At 38.2% G+C, this 15,916-nt stretch overlaps 1 protein-coding gene across 1 annotated transcript; it reads left to right on the top strand.

The window, feature by feature from the left end:
* Positions 1 to 6,655: 6,655 nt before the first annotated feature.
* NXT2 (nuclear transport factor 2 like export factor 2) lies at positions 6,656 to 12,988 on the top strand. The gene is made up of 4 exons (XM_040265063.1): positions 6,656 to 6,837; positions 7,877 to 7,963; positions 9,756 to 9,900; positions 10,771 to 12,988. The coding sequence occupies exons 1-4, from the start codon at positions 6,823 to 6,825 to the stop codon at positions 10,950 to 10,952; spliced, it is 429 nt and encodes a 142-aa protein (XP_040120997.1). The 5' UTR covers positions 6,656 to 6,822; the 3' UTR covers positions 10,953 to 12,988.
* Positions 12,989 to 15,916: the final 2,928 nt, after the last annotated feature.

Genomic DNA, 15,916 nt, shown 5'->3' on the forward strand with positions numbered 1-15,916 from the left:
AGACTGAACTATTGCTAAAATGCAAGAACTTGGATACTCTCATACTAATGCTGAGTGAAAGAAGCCAGTGTTAAAGAGTACATGCTATATAAATCCATTTATATGAAAAAAAAGTGATCTATAATCATCAAAGTCATTATACTGGTTTTCTTTGGGGATCATTGACTGAGAGAGGACAAAATGGAGCTTTCTGGGCACTGAAAATATTATTTTAATGTAGTCAGTGATTAGCTATACGGCTGTATACTTTTGTAAAAATCCATGATGTAGTACACAAACTTTATGAACATTACTGTAGGAACATAATATAGTATTTTTAAAAGACAGACTGTCAAGCCCAGAAAAATCAAGCTATATGAAATCTACAAAGGACACTCCTCAACATAGCAACTCAAAAGATTGAAAAGAAAATGACGAGAAAATGTTTTGTCAGCAAAATAATAACAAAAAAGGTTGTAGATCTATGTTAATATCAAGAAAACATATATTTAATGGTAAAAAGAATAGAAAAAAATTGAGTGACTACGTTAAGACCCTAGCAGCATTTTTTTTCTTTCCTTTTTTTGAGAGGTGGAGACAACTTTTTGTTTTGTTTATTTCTGTTGAATACATGGAAGCAGAAAAGAAGTTGGAAATAGATGGGAGACAGAAGGTAAGAAAAAGTACAGATGTTTATTATGAAGACGACTTCTAAGATAGAGCCAAGTAAGATAAGAAAATTTGCAGATCTTAGTTTCTCATCCTGCTAATTAACAGTATGCCCCTGTCTGAACCTTACATTATGATGTCTTGACAATGATAATTCACATTTTTCTAAGAAAATTTTAGACTGGTTGAGCCAGAATGTTAGTCGGATTTCCCGAAACCTGAGCGCTCAGCCAATACAAAAGCCTTATTGTACATTTTGCTTCTGAAAATAATTACTTGAAGGAAAAGAAGTTTGCAGCAGAGTTGAAAGAATTGTTCTCTCCTGAAGATAAGACTTGTGAATACCCCATAGAGGAGGCAGTTGAAAAGTAATGAGGTGAAAATAGATTATTCTCTCATTTTTATCATGGTAGGAAGAAAAAGTTCCATTTATAAAAAATTAGGTCACATTCTCACTTCTTTCAGAATGGATTCAGAATGAGGCTAAAGGAGGATGAAATTTCATTTGGACATTCACTTTTAACTACCTACTACTCCATGTAAGGTTTTTACTCAATACCAGTGGTATGAGTGGGTGTTTAACGTATCAAAAACACATATGGTTAGCCACAGGAACTTCAAATCTAATAAAGAATGTAAATACAGAATAACAAAAGGCAGACTACAATAATGCCTTTCAGAAGATTACACAAGAGCTATACAGGCAGGGTTTTTGGAATGACAGTGTGAGGACCTCTGTAAGTCCACCCTTCAATAAAAGCAATAAAAACACTAGCAAAATTGTCAAAATTAACTTTTTCAGAACTCTAGAAATTAAGCAAACACTTGCAAATTCTAAGGAGTACTTACTTGTTCAAAAGGAACCGCCAAACACTGATAAACACATCAGGGTTTGTAGTGTTATAACTTTCCCTACTCACCTAATCCCACTCCCCTCTCTACAGCTCCACAGTAGTGAAAAGACAATCCACAGAATGAGAAAAAATAACTTACCAATTGTATATATGATCAAGGACTTGTTTCTAGAATATATGAAGAATATTTACAACAATGATAAAAAGGCAGATAACCTAATTTTAAAAATAGACAAAGGATCTGAATGTACAGATTTGAAAGCAGATTGTTGTTTTTCAGTTGCTAAGTCATGTCTGACTTTTTGCGGCCCCATGGACTGCAGCACACCAGGCTCCTCTGTCCTCCACTAAAGAAGATCTACAAATGACCAATAAGCTCATGAAAAGATGCTCAACATCATTAGGTAGCAGGGAGATGCAAATCAAAGCCTCAGTGAGATATTACTTTGAACTCACTAGGATGGCTATAATTAAAAAGATAGACAATACAACCAGCTGAAAAAGAATGAAATTAGAACACTTTCTAACACCATACACAAAAATAAATTCAAAATGGATTAAAGATCTAAGTGTAAGACCAGAAACTATAAAACTCTTAGAGGAAAACATAGAACACTCTCTGACATAAATCACAGCAAGACCCTCTATGACCCACCTCCCAGAGTAATGGAAATAAAAACAAAAATAAACAAATGGGACCTAATTAAAAGCTTCTGCACAACAAAGGAAACTGTAAGCAGGATGAAAAGGCAGCCTTCAGAATGGGAGAAAATAATAGCAAACAAGACAACTGACAAAGAATTCATCTCCAAAATATACAAGCAGCTCATGCAGCTCAATTCCAAAAAAATAAATGACCCAATCAAAAAATGGGCCAAAGAACTAAATAGACGTTTCTCCAAAGAAGACATGCATATCAGAGAAATGCAAATCAAAACCACAATGAGGTACCATCTCACGCTGGTCAGAATGGCTGTCATTCAAAAGTCTATAAACAATAATGCCTGAGAGGGTGCAGAGAAAAGGGAACCCTCTTACACTGTTGGTGGGAATGCAAACTAGTACAGTTACTATGGAGAACAGTGGAGATTCCTTAAAAAACTGGAAATAGAACTGCCATACAACCCAGCAATCCCACTGCTGGGCATACACACCAAGGAAACCGGAATTGAAAGAGGCACATGTACCCCAAAGTTCACTGCAAGACTGTTTACAATAGCTAGGACTTGGAAGCAACTTAGATGTCCAATGGCAGACAAATGGATAAGGAGGTTGTGGTACATATACACTATGGAATATTACTCAGCTATAAAAAAAAGAATGCATTTGAGTCTGTTTTAATGAGGTGGATGAAACTGGAACCTATTATACAGAGTGAAGTAAGTCAGAAAGAGAAACAGCAATACAGTATATTAATGCATATAATATGGAATTTAGAAAGACAGTAACAACAACCCTATATGCAAGACAGCAAGAGACACAGATCTAAAGAACAGACTTTTGAACTCTGTGGGAGAAGGCAAGGGTGGGATGATTTGAGAGAATAGCATTGAAACATGTATATTACCATATGTAAAACAGATGACCAATGCAAGTTCAATGCATGAAGCAGGACACTCAAAGCTGGTGCTCTGGGACAACCCAGAGGGATGGGGTGAAGAGGGAGGTGGGAGGGGGGTTCAGGATGGGGGACACATGTACACCCATGGCTGATTCATATCTATGTATAGCAAAATCCACCACAATATTATAAAGTAATTAGCCTCCAATTAAAATAAATTAATTTAATAAACAATTTTTTTCAAGATAGACAATAACAAGCGTTGGTGAGGATGTAGAAAATTGGAACCCTCATGCATTGCTGGTGGGATTGTAAAATGATTCAGCCACTGTTGAAAACAATCCAGCAGTTCCATAAAATGTTAAAGATATGTTTAAAAATAAAACAGGACCAAAATGGAATGGTTTATGCTAAGCCTCAATGTCACCAAACCAAGGCTTAATTACAGTTTGGGCTCTCCCCAAAATAAAATAGTAAACCAATCAAGAATCATCTGATCACTACTAGTTAGGCAACCTGCCCAATAGGCCCCTGGTGGTGGTTTAGTTGCTAAGTCACATCCAACTCTTGCGACCCCCATGGACTGCAGCCTACCAAGCTCCTCTGTCCATGGGCTTCTCCAGGCAAGAATACTGGAGTTGGTTGCTGTGCCCTCCTCCAGGGGATCTTCCCAACCCTGGGATGGAACCCACATCTCCTGCAGCTCCTGCATTGCAATTGGTTTCTTTACCACTGAGCCACCTGGGAAGCCCATAAATTATAATATGACCCAGAAATTCCACTCCCAGATATCTACTCAAGAGAATTGAAAGCGTCCACACAAAAACTTGTACACAAACTTTTATGGAAGAATTATTCACTATATCCTAAAATGGAAACCACCCAAATGCCCATCAATGGATTAATGAATAAACAAAATGTTATATTCATACAGTTGGAATATTATTCTACAGTTAAAAGGAAAAGAGTACTGATACATGCTACAACATGGATGAACTTTGATAACATTGTGCTGAAACACAAAGAACCACATATTGTATGATTCCATTTAAATGAAATATCCAGAATGGCAAACTATGTAAGTAAAAAGTGCATTACTGGTGCCAGGAGCTGGGGTGAAAGAGGAATGGGAATTGACTGCTAATGGGAAAGGGATTTCTTTTCAGGACATTCAAAAAGTTGTAAAATTTCATGATGATGCTTTCACAACTCTGAACATACTAAAATCCACCGAATTCTACACCTTAAATGGGTGATATGAATTGTATCTCAAAAAAGTTCTTTTTCAAAAGCACTATTTAATGTGAACAGGCCACATGTGCCTGGCTAACTTAGTGGGTAGAGCAGGAAACTTAGTGAATGCTGGTCACCAGTTAGAGACTGGCGAAGAGACTGACTGCTCAGATCACTTCCTTGAGTGACCTCGACTAGTCCTTCTTGAATCAAGACCAAGGGGAAGGTTCAGATAGGAATGGTAATAAGTCCAAAGAGCTTGGGTTCCATTTGTCTACACTTGACCAAGAGAAATGGCTGAACTGAATAGCCGTAAGCAGCCCTACAACCCAGTTTATTGCTCCTACAGTCTGCTATTCCAGGCCCCTTAACCATCTCCTGAATTGTACTGATACCTCTCAACACACCAAAATTTATCTAATCAGTCCCAACTTCATACATTCAAATAGGGGGCTGGCTGCATAATCTCCTCTGTCATGGGTAGGAAAATATTTCTGAATCAGGGACTGTATGCCAGACAATCACCTATAAATCGGTAAACATGAGTCATTTTTGGTAAACAGTAGTTAACTTTGCCAGTGTTGGTAAATAATAGGAGAGAAGTCTGGAAGGGGAAATTGAGGCTAGACTAAGATAGGTCTTCAAAAACTAGAAGAATTTTGGAAAAAATGAGAATAGAGCGATCAAAGTTTGTGTCAAGGAAAGAGAAAGAAAGGCAGAATGGGGTGAGGGGGCGGTGGAGAATGAGCAGAATTGGGCAAGTTACTTGGAACTCCTCTGTAATCCATTGTTTCATTTATTGTCCATTATTCAAAATTATTTTGTGAGCTTCATGAGGGTATAGATCATGTCTGTTTTGCTCATCACTATATATCCAGAACCTTGCACAATGCCTGTCCCATAATATGCATTCAATAAATATTTGTTGAATGAACGAATGAATTACAATGATGGGGGGAGGAGGGGAAAGACACCAAAAAAATTAAATAGAAACATTCCAAAAATTCAAGCACGGATAACAGAAAGCATACAGAAGATTATAAGTGCAGAGGAAAAAACGCATTCAAATTCTGGACTCACCAAGTCTGAGAAGCCTGTAGTGCACACTGGTATTCATATTTAATAAATAGAATTGCAACCCAGAGACGAGTTGGAGGGCAGTGCTGGACACATGTTACTGAAATTCGTTGGCATACAAGTAACAATTGAGACCACGTAGGAGGAGAGAGGAGAAGGCAATGGCAACCCACTCCAGTACTCTTGCCTGGAAAATCCCATGGGCGGAGGAGCCTGGTAGGCTGCAGTCCCTGGGGTCGAAAAGAGTTGGACACGACGGAGCGACTTCACTTTCACTTTTCACTTAATGCATTGGAGAAGGAAATGGCAACCCACTCCAGTGTTCTTGCCTGGAGAATCCCAGGGACGGGAGAGCCTGGTGGGCTGCCGTCTATAGGGGTCGCACAGAGTCGGACACGACTGAAGTGACTTAGCAGCAGCAGCAGGAGGAGAAAGGTGTTAAACAGGAAGACACCCTGGAAGTGACGTCAATAAGAGGGGTGCAGAGGTCATAGGGTACGCGGAAGAGTCGTTGCTTCAGTTAGAGCTAGACCAAAGGGAGGGAGACAGGAAAAAAGCAGATTGAAGTATGAGAAAATTCGGAAGTGACTGGTCTCAGGGAGACAAAGAACAGAACCAAGGAGGAAATTATTTTTCTGAGGAGCCAAACACCAGGTACTCGTGGTAAAAAGACTATCAAAATATCTGACTGACTTGACTGCCCAGAAATCGTTGGGGACTTTGAGTGGTTTTGAAGTACGTTGGGCGAGTGGAGTCTGGTTGCAGTGGTAGTTAAACTACTTAAACTTGAATTACAATTAGTTTTGTGACCCTAAGCATATTATTTTCCACTGAATAGTGCCGAATCAAAGTAGTGAATAATTTTAGGAGTATTACTGAGACACGGGTAAATTCAGTTAAGATTGAGTCTTTGAGAAGGTTCCAGAACTTTACGCCATTTTCTACCAGTATTGTTGCACGCTTTTCCCCAAGCTCTACCCACTTTTCCTACTCGCTTACAGATCTGGTAGGTTTCATCAGCTAGCCCTTTCCCCACCTCCTGGAGCAAAGAAGCCCGCACATTGGACGCTTTAAATAGGTCTTTTTTTGCTGTCCTTGGACGTGTTGGAGAAATAGATACTTTTGTTAAGATTATCCAGTTACAAAAGCGGAGTGATTTTTTTTTTCTAAACTAAGTTAATAAATATCAAACAAGTGAGTACATAAGGCAGACGGGACGGGACGGGACGGTCGGAACTCAAGAGAACTGTACTTAAGGTTGGTACATCGGGGTGATTTTAACATCGGACCGAGGTACTTCCGGGAGAGAATGGGCGGGCAGAGAATTCTGTGCGTTTGGCGGGTTTCGCTGTGTTGCTAAGTATTTGATCATCCCACAGGCGAGGGAACCAGGGACAACAGGACGTAGTGACGTCGCCACTGAAGAAAAAGGACAATTCGGACTCCCCGATGGCCATGCCTGTGGTGAGTGCCCCAGCCGCCGCAGGGTGCCGGGCTCAGGCGGCTGAGGGGAGGGGCTCTGGGGCGGGCTGGTTGCTGGTCACGTGGACAAGCGGCGAATCAGGGTTTGGCCCGCCAGGCGCCGGGGGCGGGGCCCGCTCTCTGAAGCCCCTCATTATTCCCCGACCCCCGACCCCCCCACCTCCCAGGGCTGTGCAGTTGCTTTCCGATCCTGGAAAAGACCCTAAGACGGGAACTAGAGAGAGTTGGGAATGTTGGGGTCTGTTGCTTATGGCTTGTAATCCTTTCACGATTTAAACAACTTTCAATTACCTAAGAGTGAAGTGAAATTAGTTCTTAATTCAAATAATAGTTTGGTCTGGTAAATGGCTGGGGAAGAAGTAATTTTCTCGCAGGAGAAAACCGCAACAGCATTTCTTTTCTTCCGTTTTAAAATCCTTTACATTGCTCGCTTTGGCAGCACGTATGCTAAAATCCTTTACAAATTCCTGTAAATTTTTACATAATATAAGGACGTTTTCTGAGTACCTAATTTTTCAAACAAGTTCGTAGAACATACTCGTTTTTTTTCTCATTCAACAACTTTTGAATAACATCAATAATTTAGCAGCTTGAAAAGGGAACTCAACAATTTGCTAACTTATTCAATGGCAATTCGTGTCTGCCCGCACCGCCCCCTGCCTCTTTTTTTTTTTTTTTTACAGTTCAGAACCCATCGTTTCTTATTGAGGTAAATGTTTTCTAAAATACTGGAAGCCTAAAACACCAGTTGCCATGCAAAGATTGTAAACTTATGTTTAAAGTAAGAAAAAACTGAAATTCACTAATGAATGGTTAGTATGTCCTAACCATAATGTACTTAAAAATAGTGAAAGTTGGAAACTTAGGCCCTAACCTTAAAAATGTCCAAATTTATATGGAAGAATGTAGACTGTGTATGGAGTTATAAAATGATTGAAATAAACCATCAGCTTTTGTTGGTGATATGTTTGTGAGGGGTTGGAAGGGTGGTAATTACATTTTAATGAAATTTTTCTTGTAGGAATTTAAAACTTATGTAGATCAGGCATGCAGAGCTGCTGAGGAATTTGTCAATATTTACTATGAGACAATGGACAAAAGAAGACGGGTGAGTGTTACAGACTACTATTCTTTATTAAATATCAGTTGTTATTTTTTTTTGAGCCAGCCATTCATCCAAATTGCATAAGTGATAGCTATGTTCTCTAAAAACACATTGCTTGGGAAAGGGTTGGTATGGCATTATGGATGTGTGAACTGTGGAATCATACCCCAGTTTTGTATTTGCCAAATTCTGTGACCTTGGGCAAGTTGCTAACCTCTCTCAACCCTGTTTTATTTTTAGGGTGGTAAATGGGAATTAAATACTGCACTTAACATGGGACCCAACATATATTTACTTAAATTCGTTACATTATCTTAATCACATAATTTAACCAATATAGTTAAAATAGTATTAGTGCTAGCGAAGGGGGTCTGTCATTACAGAGAATGTTCCCTGATTTGCCCCTTTAATTTCACATACATTAATTGATAATTTTGTGTTAAAGCTCACATCTGTATCTGGCACTCACAAATAGAATCTGCCTGGCTTGGATACTTTTAGTCTTCCACAGAGAAAGTTCTCACTTCATCAGCTTTTTTCATTGTGACGTATTCCTGAGCCATATCTTTTAAGGATTTCTGTATGTGACCTAGAATCTTCACTAGGTCTCTTATTAGTATAACACTGTGTTGTAGAGAACTCTTGTCTATGCTGTAGAAATAAATATCTCTAAAAGTTATTTTGTTAAGGCAGAAGATTAAAAAGAAGTTCTTGATACTGATGCTTGATGATGTGGGACCTGGCACAGGATGTAACAGTGGATGTTTGTTGGGCCTTGGTGCCTTCAAGAACAAAGTAGCAAAAAAAGAAAGCAACACAGTTCATTTCCAGAGTCCAGATATGTGTTGGCCCTTTAAGTTTTAAAATTTAGAGCTAAGCAACTAATGTCCCCTTTGACACACTAAATTCCTGTGACTGACTCCAGGAACTAAAGAGTTAACTGTTGAATTCTGCCTTATTTGAGTTTTAACTTACCTGACTTATCAAAGACTCTGCTTTAGCAAGTACTACTGATTGTTTTGGACTGAATATGCTATTTCCATGGCGATAAAAGGAACTAATTCTTCTTAACACATACAACATTAAATGGTTCAAACATTAAAGGGCTCACATGTATATAAACACTACGATTGAAAGGTACAGGTAGGGCCTGACAGACAACTTTGTTCACAGAATTAGAAAAGGGAGAGAGATTCAAACTGGTTCCAGACTGCAAGGGCTTTGAAACCTGTGATCATTTAATTCATTTTAATTACAGAAAGCAAAACTTAAAAAAAAAAGCCTACCCATTTCTCAGTGTGGCTAAAGTGAAAGATGAAAAAAAGTAGCTAGCTGCCTAGTATATTAAGAGGGCTTCCCTGGTAGCTCAGCTGGTAAAGAATCTGCCTGCAATGTGGGAGACCTGGGTTCGGATCCCCTGGAGGAGGGCGTGGCAACCCACTCCCGTATTCTTGCTTGGAGATTCCCAGGAACTGAGAAGCCTGGAGGGTTACAGTCCATGAGGTCGCAAAGAATTGGATACGACTGAGTGACTAGGCACAGCATAGCACAGGATAATAGCCATTTAAGCGACTAAGCACAGCATAGCACAGGATAATACCCATTTAAGGGCAACTGTATAAGGCAGATACCTTGTTCACATTGTCCTCTGTGGGAGGGGGCAAGGGAAGCAGAGATGAAGAAAGAACTGTAAAAATGTTTAAACACCCGCTGTAACCTTTCAATCCATTTCTACAAGATAATTTGCCCCAAAGCAAAAATCTTTCCCCTTTTTTTCTTTTTTCTTTCTTTTTAGGCACTAACCAGGCTGTATCTGGAAAAGGCCACTTTAATATGGAATGGAAATGTTGTTACAGGGCTGGAAGCCCTAGCCAATTTTTTTGACATGTTGCCTTCTAGTGAATTCCAGGTCAATATGTTAGATTGCCAGCCAGTTCATGGTAAGATCATGGTCTTTTGAGGTACTTGTTTTCCTTTAGTGGGCACTGAACTTTAACACCAAAAGCAGCTAGCAACTTTCAGTGGTAGCAGTAATTACTTTTTTGAGCAAGTTAAATATGAAAAATTCAGCTGTCAAGTCAAACTTTTGATCTGCATTTAGATGCATCTAATTCCAGAGAGCCAGTGGTAGGTTTTGGTGGATTGAGTGATTGTGCAGCTTATTAAAAGTCATGTGGCAAATTGAGCCTTACTATGATTTCTGTTGATGGAGAGGAACAACTGTCTGTTTTCCCTAAATAAATAGTTGCCTTATGTACCTTGAAATGTCTCAAGAGAAAAAAATGTACCATATCTCTGATTAATGTGTTTTATTATCTTACAACCTATTAAAATTTCACAGCAATTTACTCTGTTACGTGAAAGGGTAGCTTTTGTCAAGGCAGATTTTGATTTCAGGCAGATTGATGCAGTTTATAAGATTAACCTCTAGGTGGGGTCCTAAGCATCTTAAGCAGTAGTTTCCTGAGTGATTTTTTTACCTTTATAGTTCTTGAAAAGAATGACAACTTAAACAAAATTTGACCAAGTTCTGTTAAAAAAAAAAAAAAGGAGATACTAACACAGGAACCAAAAAGCTAGATATTGAAAGTTTAGAGTACCCAAAATCTTTCTGGACTGAAAATAATGTTAGTATCTTTGAAATGGTTATTGAGTTTTCTGGCTCTGGGTGGGCATGCTCAAGATTATGCTTAAAGTAAAGACAGTTTATGAAACTTTCTTTAGTGTTTAAGTTATAAGCAATGTGTTTAAGCCTGCAAATCTGCCTGTGTAAAGAATCCAACCTCTTCTCTTTTCTTGTGTGGGTGCAGAGCAAGCTACTCAGGCCCAGACCACAGTTCTTGTTGTGACCAGTGGAACTGTGAAGTTTGATGGCAACAAGCAACACTACTTCAACCAGAACTTCCTGCTGACCGCTCAGACTACTGCTAACAATACCGTGTGGAAGATTGCAAGTGACTGCTTCCGTTTTCAAGATTGGGCTACTATTTAAAGGGGGCAGAAGTCCATTCTTTTTTGGTCCATTAGTTCCAGCAACAGAAATTTATGTGAGTTATTAATTCATTTCATTGTGGAAGCATTAAAAACTAGTATGTGCTGAAACTAAATTTCTTTAATATTTTTTTATTCCTAGCAGCACCTTTTCTAGCAGCTGCCAATTTGAATCATTGCCCTTAAGAGCTTTAATGCTAGTTTTCTACATGCCTTATACATGTTTCACTAATGACTTTCTTACAGTAACATTATATCCATGATCGCTGTATTAGCATACTCACTGTGAGCCCAGCATATCGCAAAAATAAAATCTTTTTATACTACTATCTATGGGATATCAGCACAATGTAACTTTCTGGGAGGAAGTGGAGTGTTTATTGTTGTTGTTATTAGATTATTTTAGGTTAATTTTGTAGTATAAAATGTACCTTTTTCGTTTAACACTGGTAATGCAGTTTATATATAAGGCTTTTTCAAAGCAACTCAATGAACACATTACTAGTTTAGTTAGGTTTACATAACTACTCTGACATACTAGAGTCACATGTAGAGATGTTCAATAGTCTTTTTATATTAAGTAATTTTTTTCATGTTGGCATGTTTTCTTACGAAGTGAGTTAATCTACTTGAGAGAGATATAAAATGTTCTCAATTGATACCCGAGTGTTGGATACACTCAGTGACTTAAAAGCAAGACTTCCTTAAAAGCTTTTTCTTGGCAGCTCCAGGTCTGTAACTTTAGATAATAAATGGTAGTAGGACTAATAGCTTTAGTGGGAGAATGAGGAGTGAAAAATGTATAGATCCGAGGTTGGCCACAAGTAAGGAAGGATGGCCAAGTGGTACGCTTTGGGTATTTGTTTTCTACCTCCTAAAAATGTAGCCTAATTTTAGAATTTAAGTCATTAAGGTAATAAGTATCTTTACCAAAAGGTCATGACTGTCACTTTTGTTCTAAGAATTATTTTTAAATGTTTTTCTAGTTCACCTCATACTTATTATTACCAGTATATGTTTCAATTTAAGAACTTGTTGGGGAAAAATGTCAGCAATAAGCCTGACCCTGCAGCAGGGTCTGACAGAAAAGTTGGAAACAAAGCCATGGCTCTCTCTTTGGGACCCTTAACTTCTAAGTCTTCCAGGTGAACTTCAGACCAAAAGTCTGCTACATACTATCCAACCCCAAAGTGAGTGATTTGTTCCCTGTGTTTACACTGTCAACTGCATGATCTTTTTACTACTTAAAGCTAAAATTATTTACTCTCATAATGGTGTTCTTCCATATGGCGTTGAGCAAATAGATATGTTATAAAACATGTTCCTGTTATATAGCTCACATTTTCTTTTTGGAAAAGATAGAGAACAGCAGATCTTCATAGCCTATAAACTTCAGAAAAACCAGTTGATTCATTCTGTGTCTCAGCATCTAAAGAGAAAGAAATCTTTGTTTTTTGGTTAAAATTTGAACATTTTTCCATTCTTGAATTCATCATTCTCATGTTGTTACACTAGATGTGCCAACTTTGTTTCCACATTCCAACTCAGTGTTTCTTGTTACTTAATTTGAAGATCAACGATTCATTTACTCTTGGCACAAACTACATGTCACATTTCTGATATAAAATAGAACTAAGTAGGAGAGAGGGATGGAGCAGAAATTTAGACCACACCTTCTTGTAGTACTGACTAAAGCTTACACATATTCTACTCAAACTGAGTTTATTCTAATTTTGGATTGACTTTTTAAAACCACAGCTTTAGTAGCAACAATCAGATTGCCCAAATATTGCCTTTTCCCTAAAGGAGAACAGTCTCAAGTAAAAGTGGCATATAACTAGCAATAACTGAATTGACTGGTTGTATGTATTCTGTTCATTACTTGAGTGCTTTAAGACTTGTGTATAAATCGCTGTTTCCAAACTCTGTATAACTTTTAAATGGCTGGAACTACTCTTATATGGACTAGACTGTATTTTTGACATGTGCATATTTTTGTAACTTAAAAAAATAAATAAAATTTGCCTTTAAGAAGTTTTCTCAAGCTTGGTTTAAGGTCTTTTGATTTTTTTAAGGCTCCAGAACAGTTAGTTGTTTCTTCTTACACTATAAGGTTTAAAAAAGAATTTTAAGTTAGGATATTGAAAACAGTGATTGACAACTAGGACCTTATCTTTTCTCTAGCCTACCTTGTTCTTCCCTCTTTTCCTACGAAATACATTCCTGAGATAACCTGTTTGAAGTAGCAGTGAAGTTTCTAGTGAAATGTTAGAAATTCTAAGTTTGAAAAACTAGCCAAATATTAAAAAAAAACTAGCCAAAATTCAGTAGGCAGTGAAACCAAAAGACAGTTCATTTTCAGGGGAAATAAATGGTCCCATTAACTTTAATTCTGCATTAAAAATATGTCAACAGACACTTGAGGAGTGAGAAGAGGCAACAACCTTTGAAATCAACCCCTGTATTTCATCTCTTCAATGAGGCACATATTTTTGACAATTTAATACCCCTGAAATTGATGTATTATAAATTCTTGCTAAAGCATACTTTAATCAGCCTTTTTTTTCCTTCTCAGTGGTACATAAAATACTGTCTTAAAATCAATGTGTCTTAGATTGATGAAATACAGTAATGAATTTGCTAGATAAAAATGGTTAGGAATCTACTCAGGTGTAAATTTGTAGGCATTAGTTAAAGTAAAAGACTATAAGCTTAAAGGTTAATGACTCATGACTCAAACTCTATCACCAAGTTATTTGCTTTTCACGTCTACCTCATGACGCTGAAAGAACCACAGACCTTATTTAAGCACGTAAGTGCCTTGGTGAACAGGAATCAGCATTTTCCTAGTTTCTGGAAATTTCCTAGTAATGTATTTGTTGTTTAGCTAAGTGGTATATCCAACTCTTTTGCAACTCCATGGACTGTAGCCCACCAGCCTCCTCTGTCCATGGAATTTCCAGGCAAGAATATTGGAGTAGGTTGCCATTTCCCTCTCCAGGAGATCTTCCCGACCCAGGGATTGAACCCCCATCTCCTGTATTTGCAGGTGGATTCTTTATCACTGAGCCACCAGGGAAGCCCGTTAATAACATACAGTGTGTCTAAAAAGATAACTCTTGATGAGGTTAAAGGATAAATGCAGTGTTTGGGAAAGGAGCAAGTAGTCAAAGTCAAGAAGGCATTTTATTCTGAAATGTTGCTGGATTGACTTGCCTGAGATTACTGATGCAGGAAATTTGATTGCAAGGGACTTCAGTTGCTGATTTTTGTTATAATTTAATTATTTAATATTAAATTATTGATTTAATATACAATAGAATAAGCATAGATGTGCTTTAACATAACCTTATATATTTAGGGAGAGATGGTAGGGCATATTTAGCTTTTTTATTTAACAATTGTCTCTATAACAAAAATACTCCCATCAAAACAGTTGCTACCAAACTCTGCTGTATTCTATTAGATATTTGCCCTTCTTTGTCAAATGCATCTTTCTATACAAAAGATTTCTTGGTGACTTACCAGTGGGCTATATACATCAATTTTGCTTCCTAAAGAAGCCCTAAAAAGTAGAGAACCAAAGAATATTGTTGAAATAATGTGTCAGATGGAGGGTCTTAGACTACAGACTCCATCTGAGGTTGAAGTATATGCACCCTCTAGATCAGTGGTTTTCAAAGTTTTGCTGTAACCCATAGAGGTGTAAAATGTCACAAGCCAGTATATAAATACATCTACATATAACAAACTAGTAATAAAATTTACGTGTCTAAAATAAAACTCGTTTTATTTTGTGATGTGCTTTTGGAATTTTCTACTTCATTTTATTAATTTTTAAAGTGCTGATCATAGCCTACTTAATTGATTTTTACAACTTCCTGTTAGATTGTACCAGCAGTTTGGAAAGCACGAAAATAGAGAAAGCATAATATTTTCACCATCACTTTCTGTTGGGGGGTGGGGAGGAGGATTGGCTTTTAAAAAGCAGTGTTTTGTCAGTGATGTCACCTGAGGCTTAGAAGAGATCAAAAAGCTTCCTTTCAGGCATGTCATATTTGTGGAGGACAGTGAAGGGGTGGGCCTGTTTCCCTCCCATTCCTTATCTTGTACCTGAAGTTCAAAGCTAAGAAAACAACTGGTTAGGCTAGTCTTTAGGCAGAATCTGGGAATAGGATGTGTGGCAATGAAACAAAGATGAAACAGAGGAGGCTGCCCTATTTCAGATGTCCAAGCAGAGAACTGAGAAAGCATTCCAGCAGAAGCATTTTTGAACACGGTTTGATACCAAATACACTGTATTTCAGCCTATTTTAAGTCAATTTCATGTGTTTTTCTCTTTCCCTCCCTTCTTGGACACCCCAAACATCTGCATTCAACCCGCTTGGTTGGGAATTCCCTGGCAGTCTAGTGACTAGGACTCAGCACTTTGATTTCCAAGACATGGGTTTGGTCCCTGGTTGGGGAACTAAGATCCTGCAAGCCACACAATGCATTGGGAGGGGAAAAAAAAACATGGTTTAACAAAGGCTATGGTGGGCTCTAAGGTGTAAATCTTAGCAGGACTTGTCCAGCTCCACAAAAACCTAAGATTTGATTGATACAGATAGAGATGACTTTTTTTTAACTATGAAAGGAGATCGAGGGCCTTTAAGAAAAGCAAGGATAGCAATTCACAAATGTATTTTTGAGAGGTCTTTCTATAAAGGGGGAAAAAATGGGCCTGAACATTATTGACTCCAGTTCTCTTACTCAACGGCAGGATATCAGCAAGAAGTGTCTGCAACACTTAGCAACTGCAGGTGCTGCAGTCCGCCTTGGAGCCCTAAGCTAGCTGAGGTGGCCAGCCTACTCTCTCTTCCCCAACCCTTCCGTGGTGTTTCTGAAGGAGCCTTTGGGAAGGACTTCTCTAATAAGCTCATCTGTCCATCGGTGGCACCCAGGATTCCCAGTGGTCCAAGTCCA

The sequence above is a fragment of the Oryx dammah genome, unplaced genomic scaffold (assembly GCF_014754425.2).
Source record: "Oryx dammah isolate SB20612 unplaced genomic scaffold, SCBI_Odam_1.1 HiC_scaffold_23, whole genome shotgun sequence".
Taxonomy (NCBI): Eukaryota; Metazoa; Chordata; class Mammalia; order Artiodactyla; family Bovidae; genus Oryx; species Oryx dammah.

Bases quoted from the DNA above. Each gene is read 5' to 3' on its own strand.
- NXT2 (XM_040265063.1), top strand. The intron at 7,964-9,755 runs GTGAGTGTTACA...CTTTCTTTTTAG, and splicing joins CAATGGACAAAAGAAGACGG to GCACTAACCAGGCTGTATCT. The intron at 9,901-10,770 runs GTAAGATCATGG...GTGTGGGTGCAG, and splicing joins AGATTGCCAGCCAGTTCATG to AGCAAGCTACTCAGGCCCAG.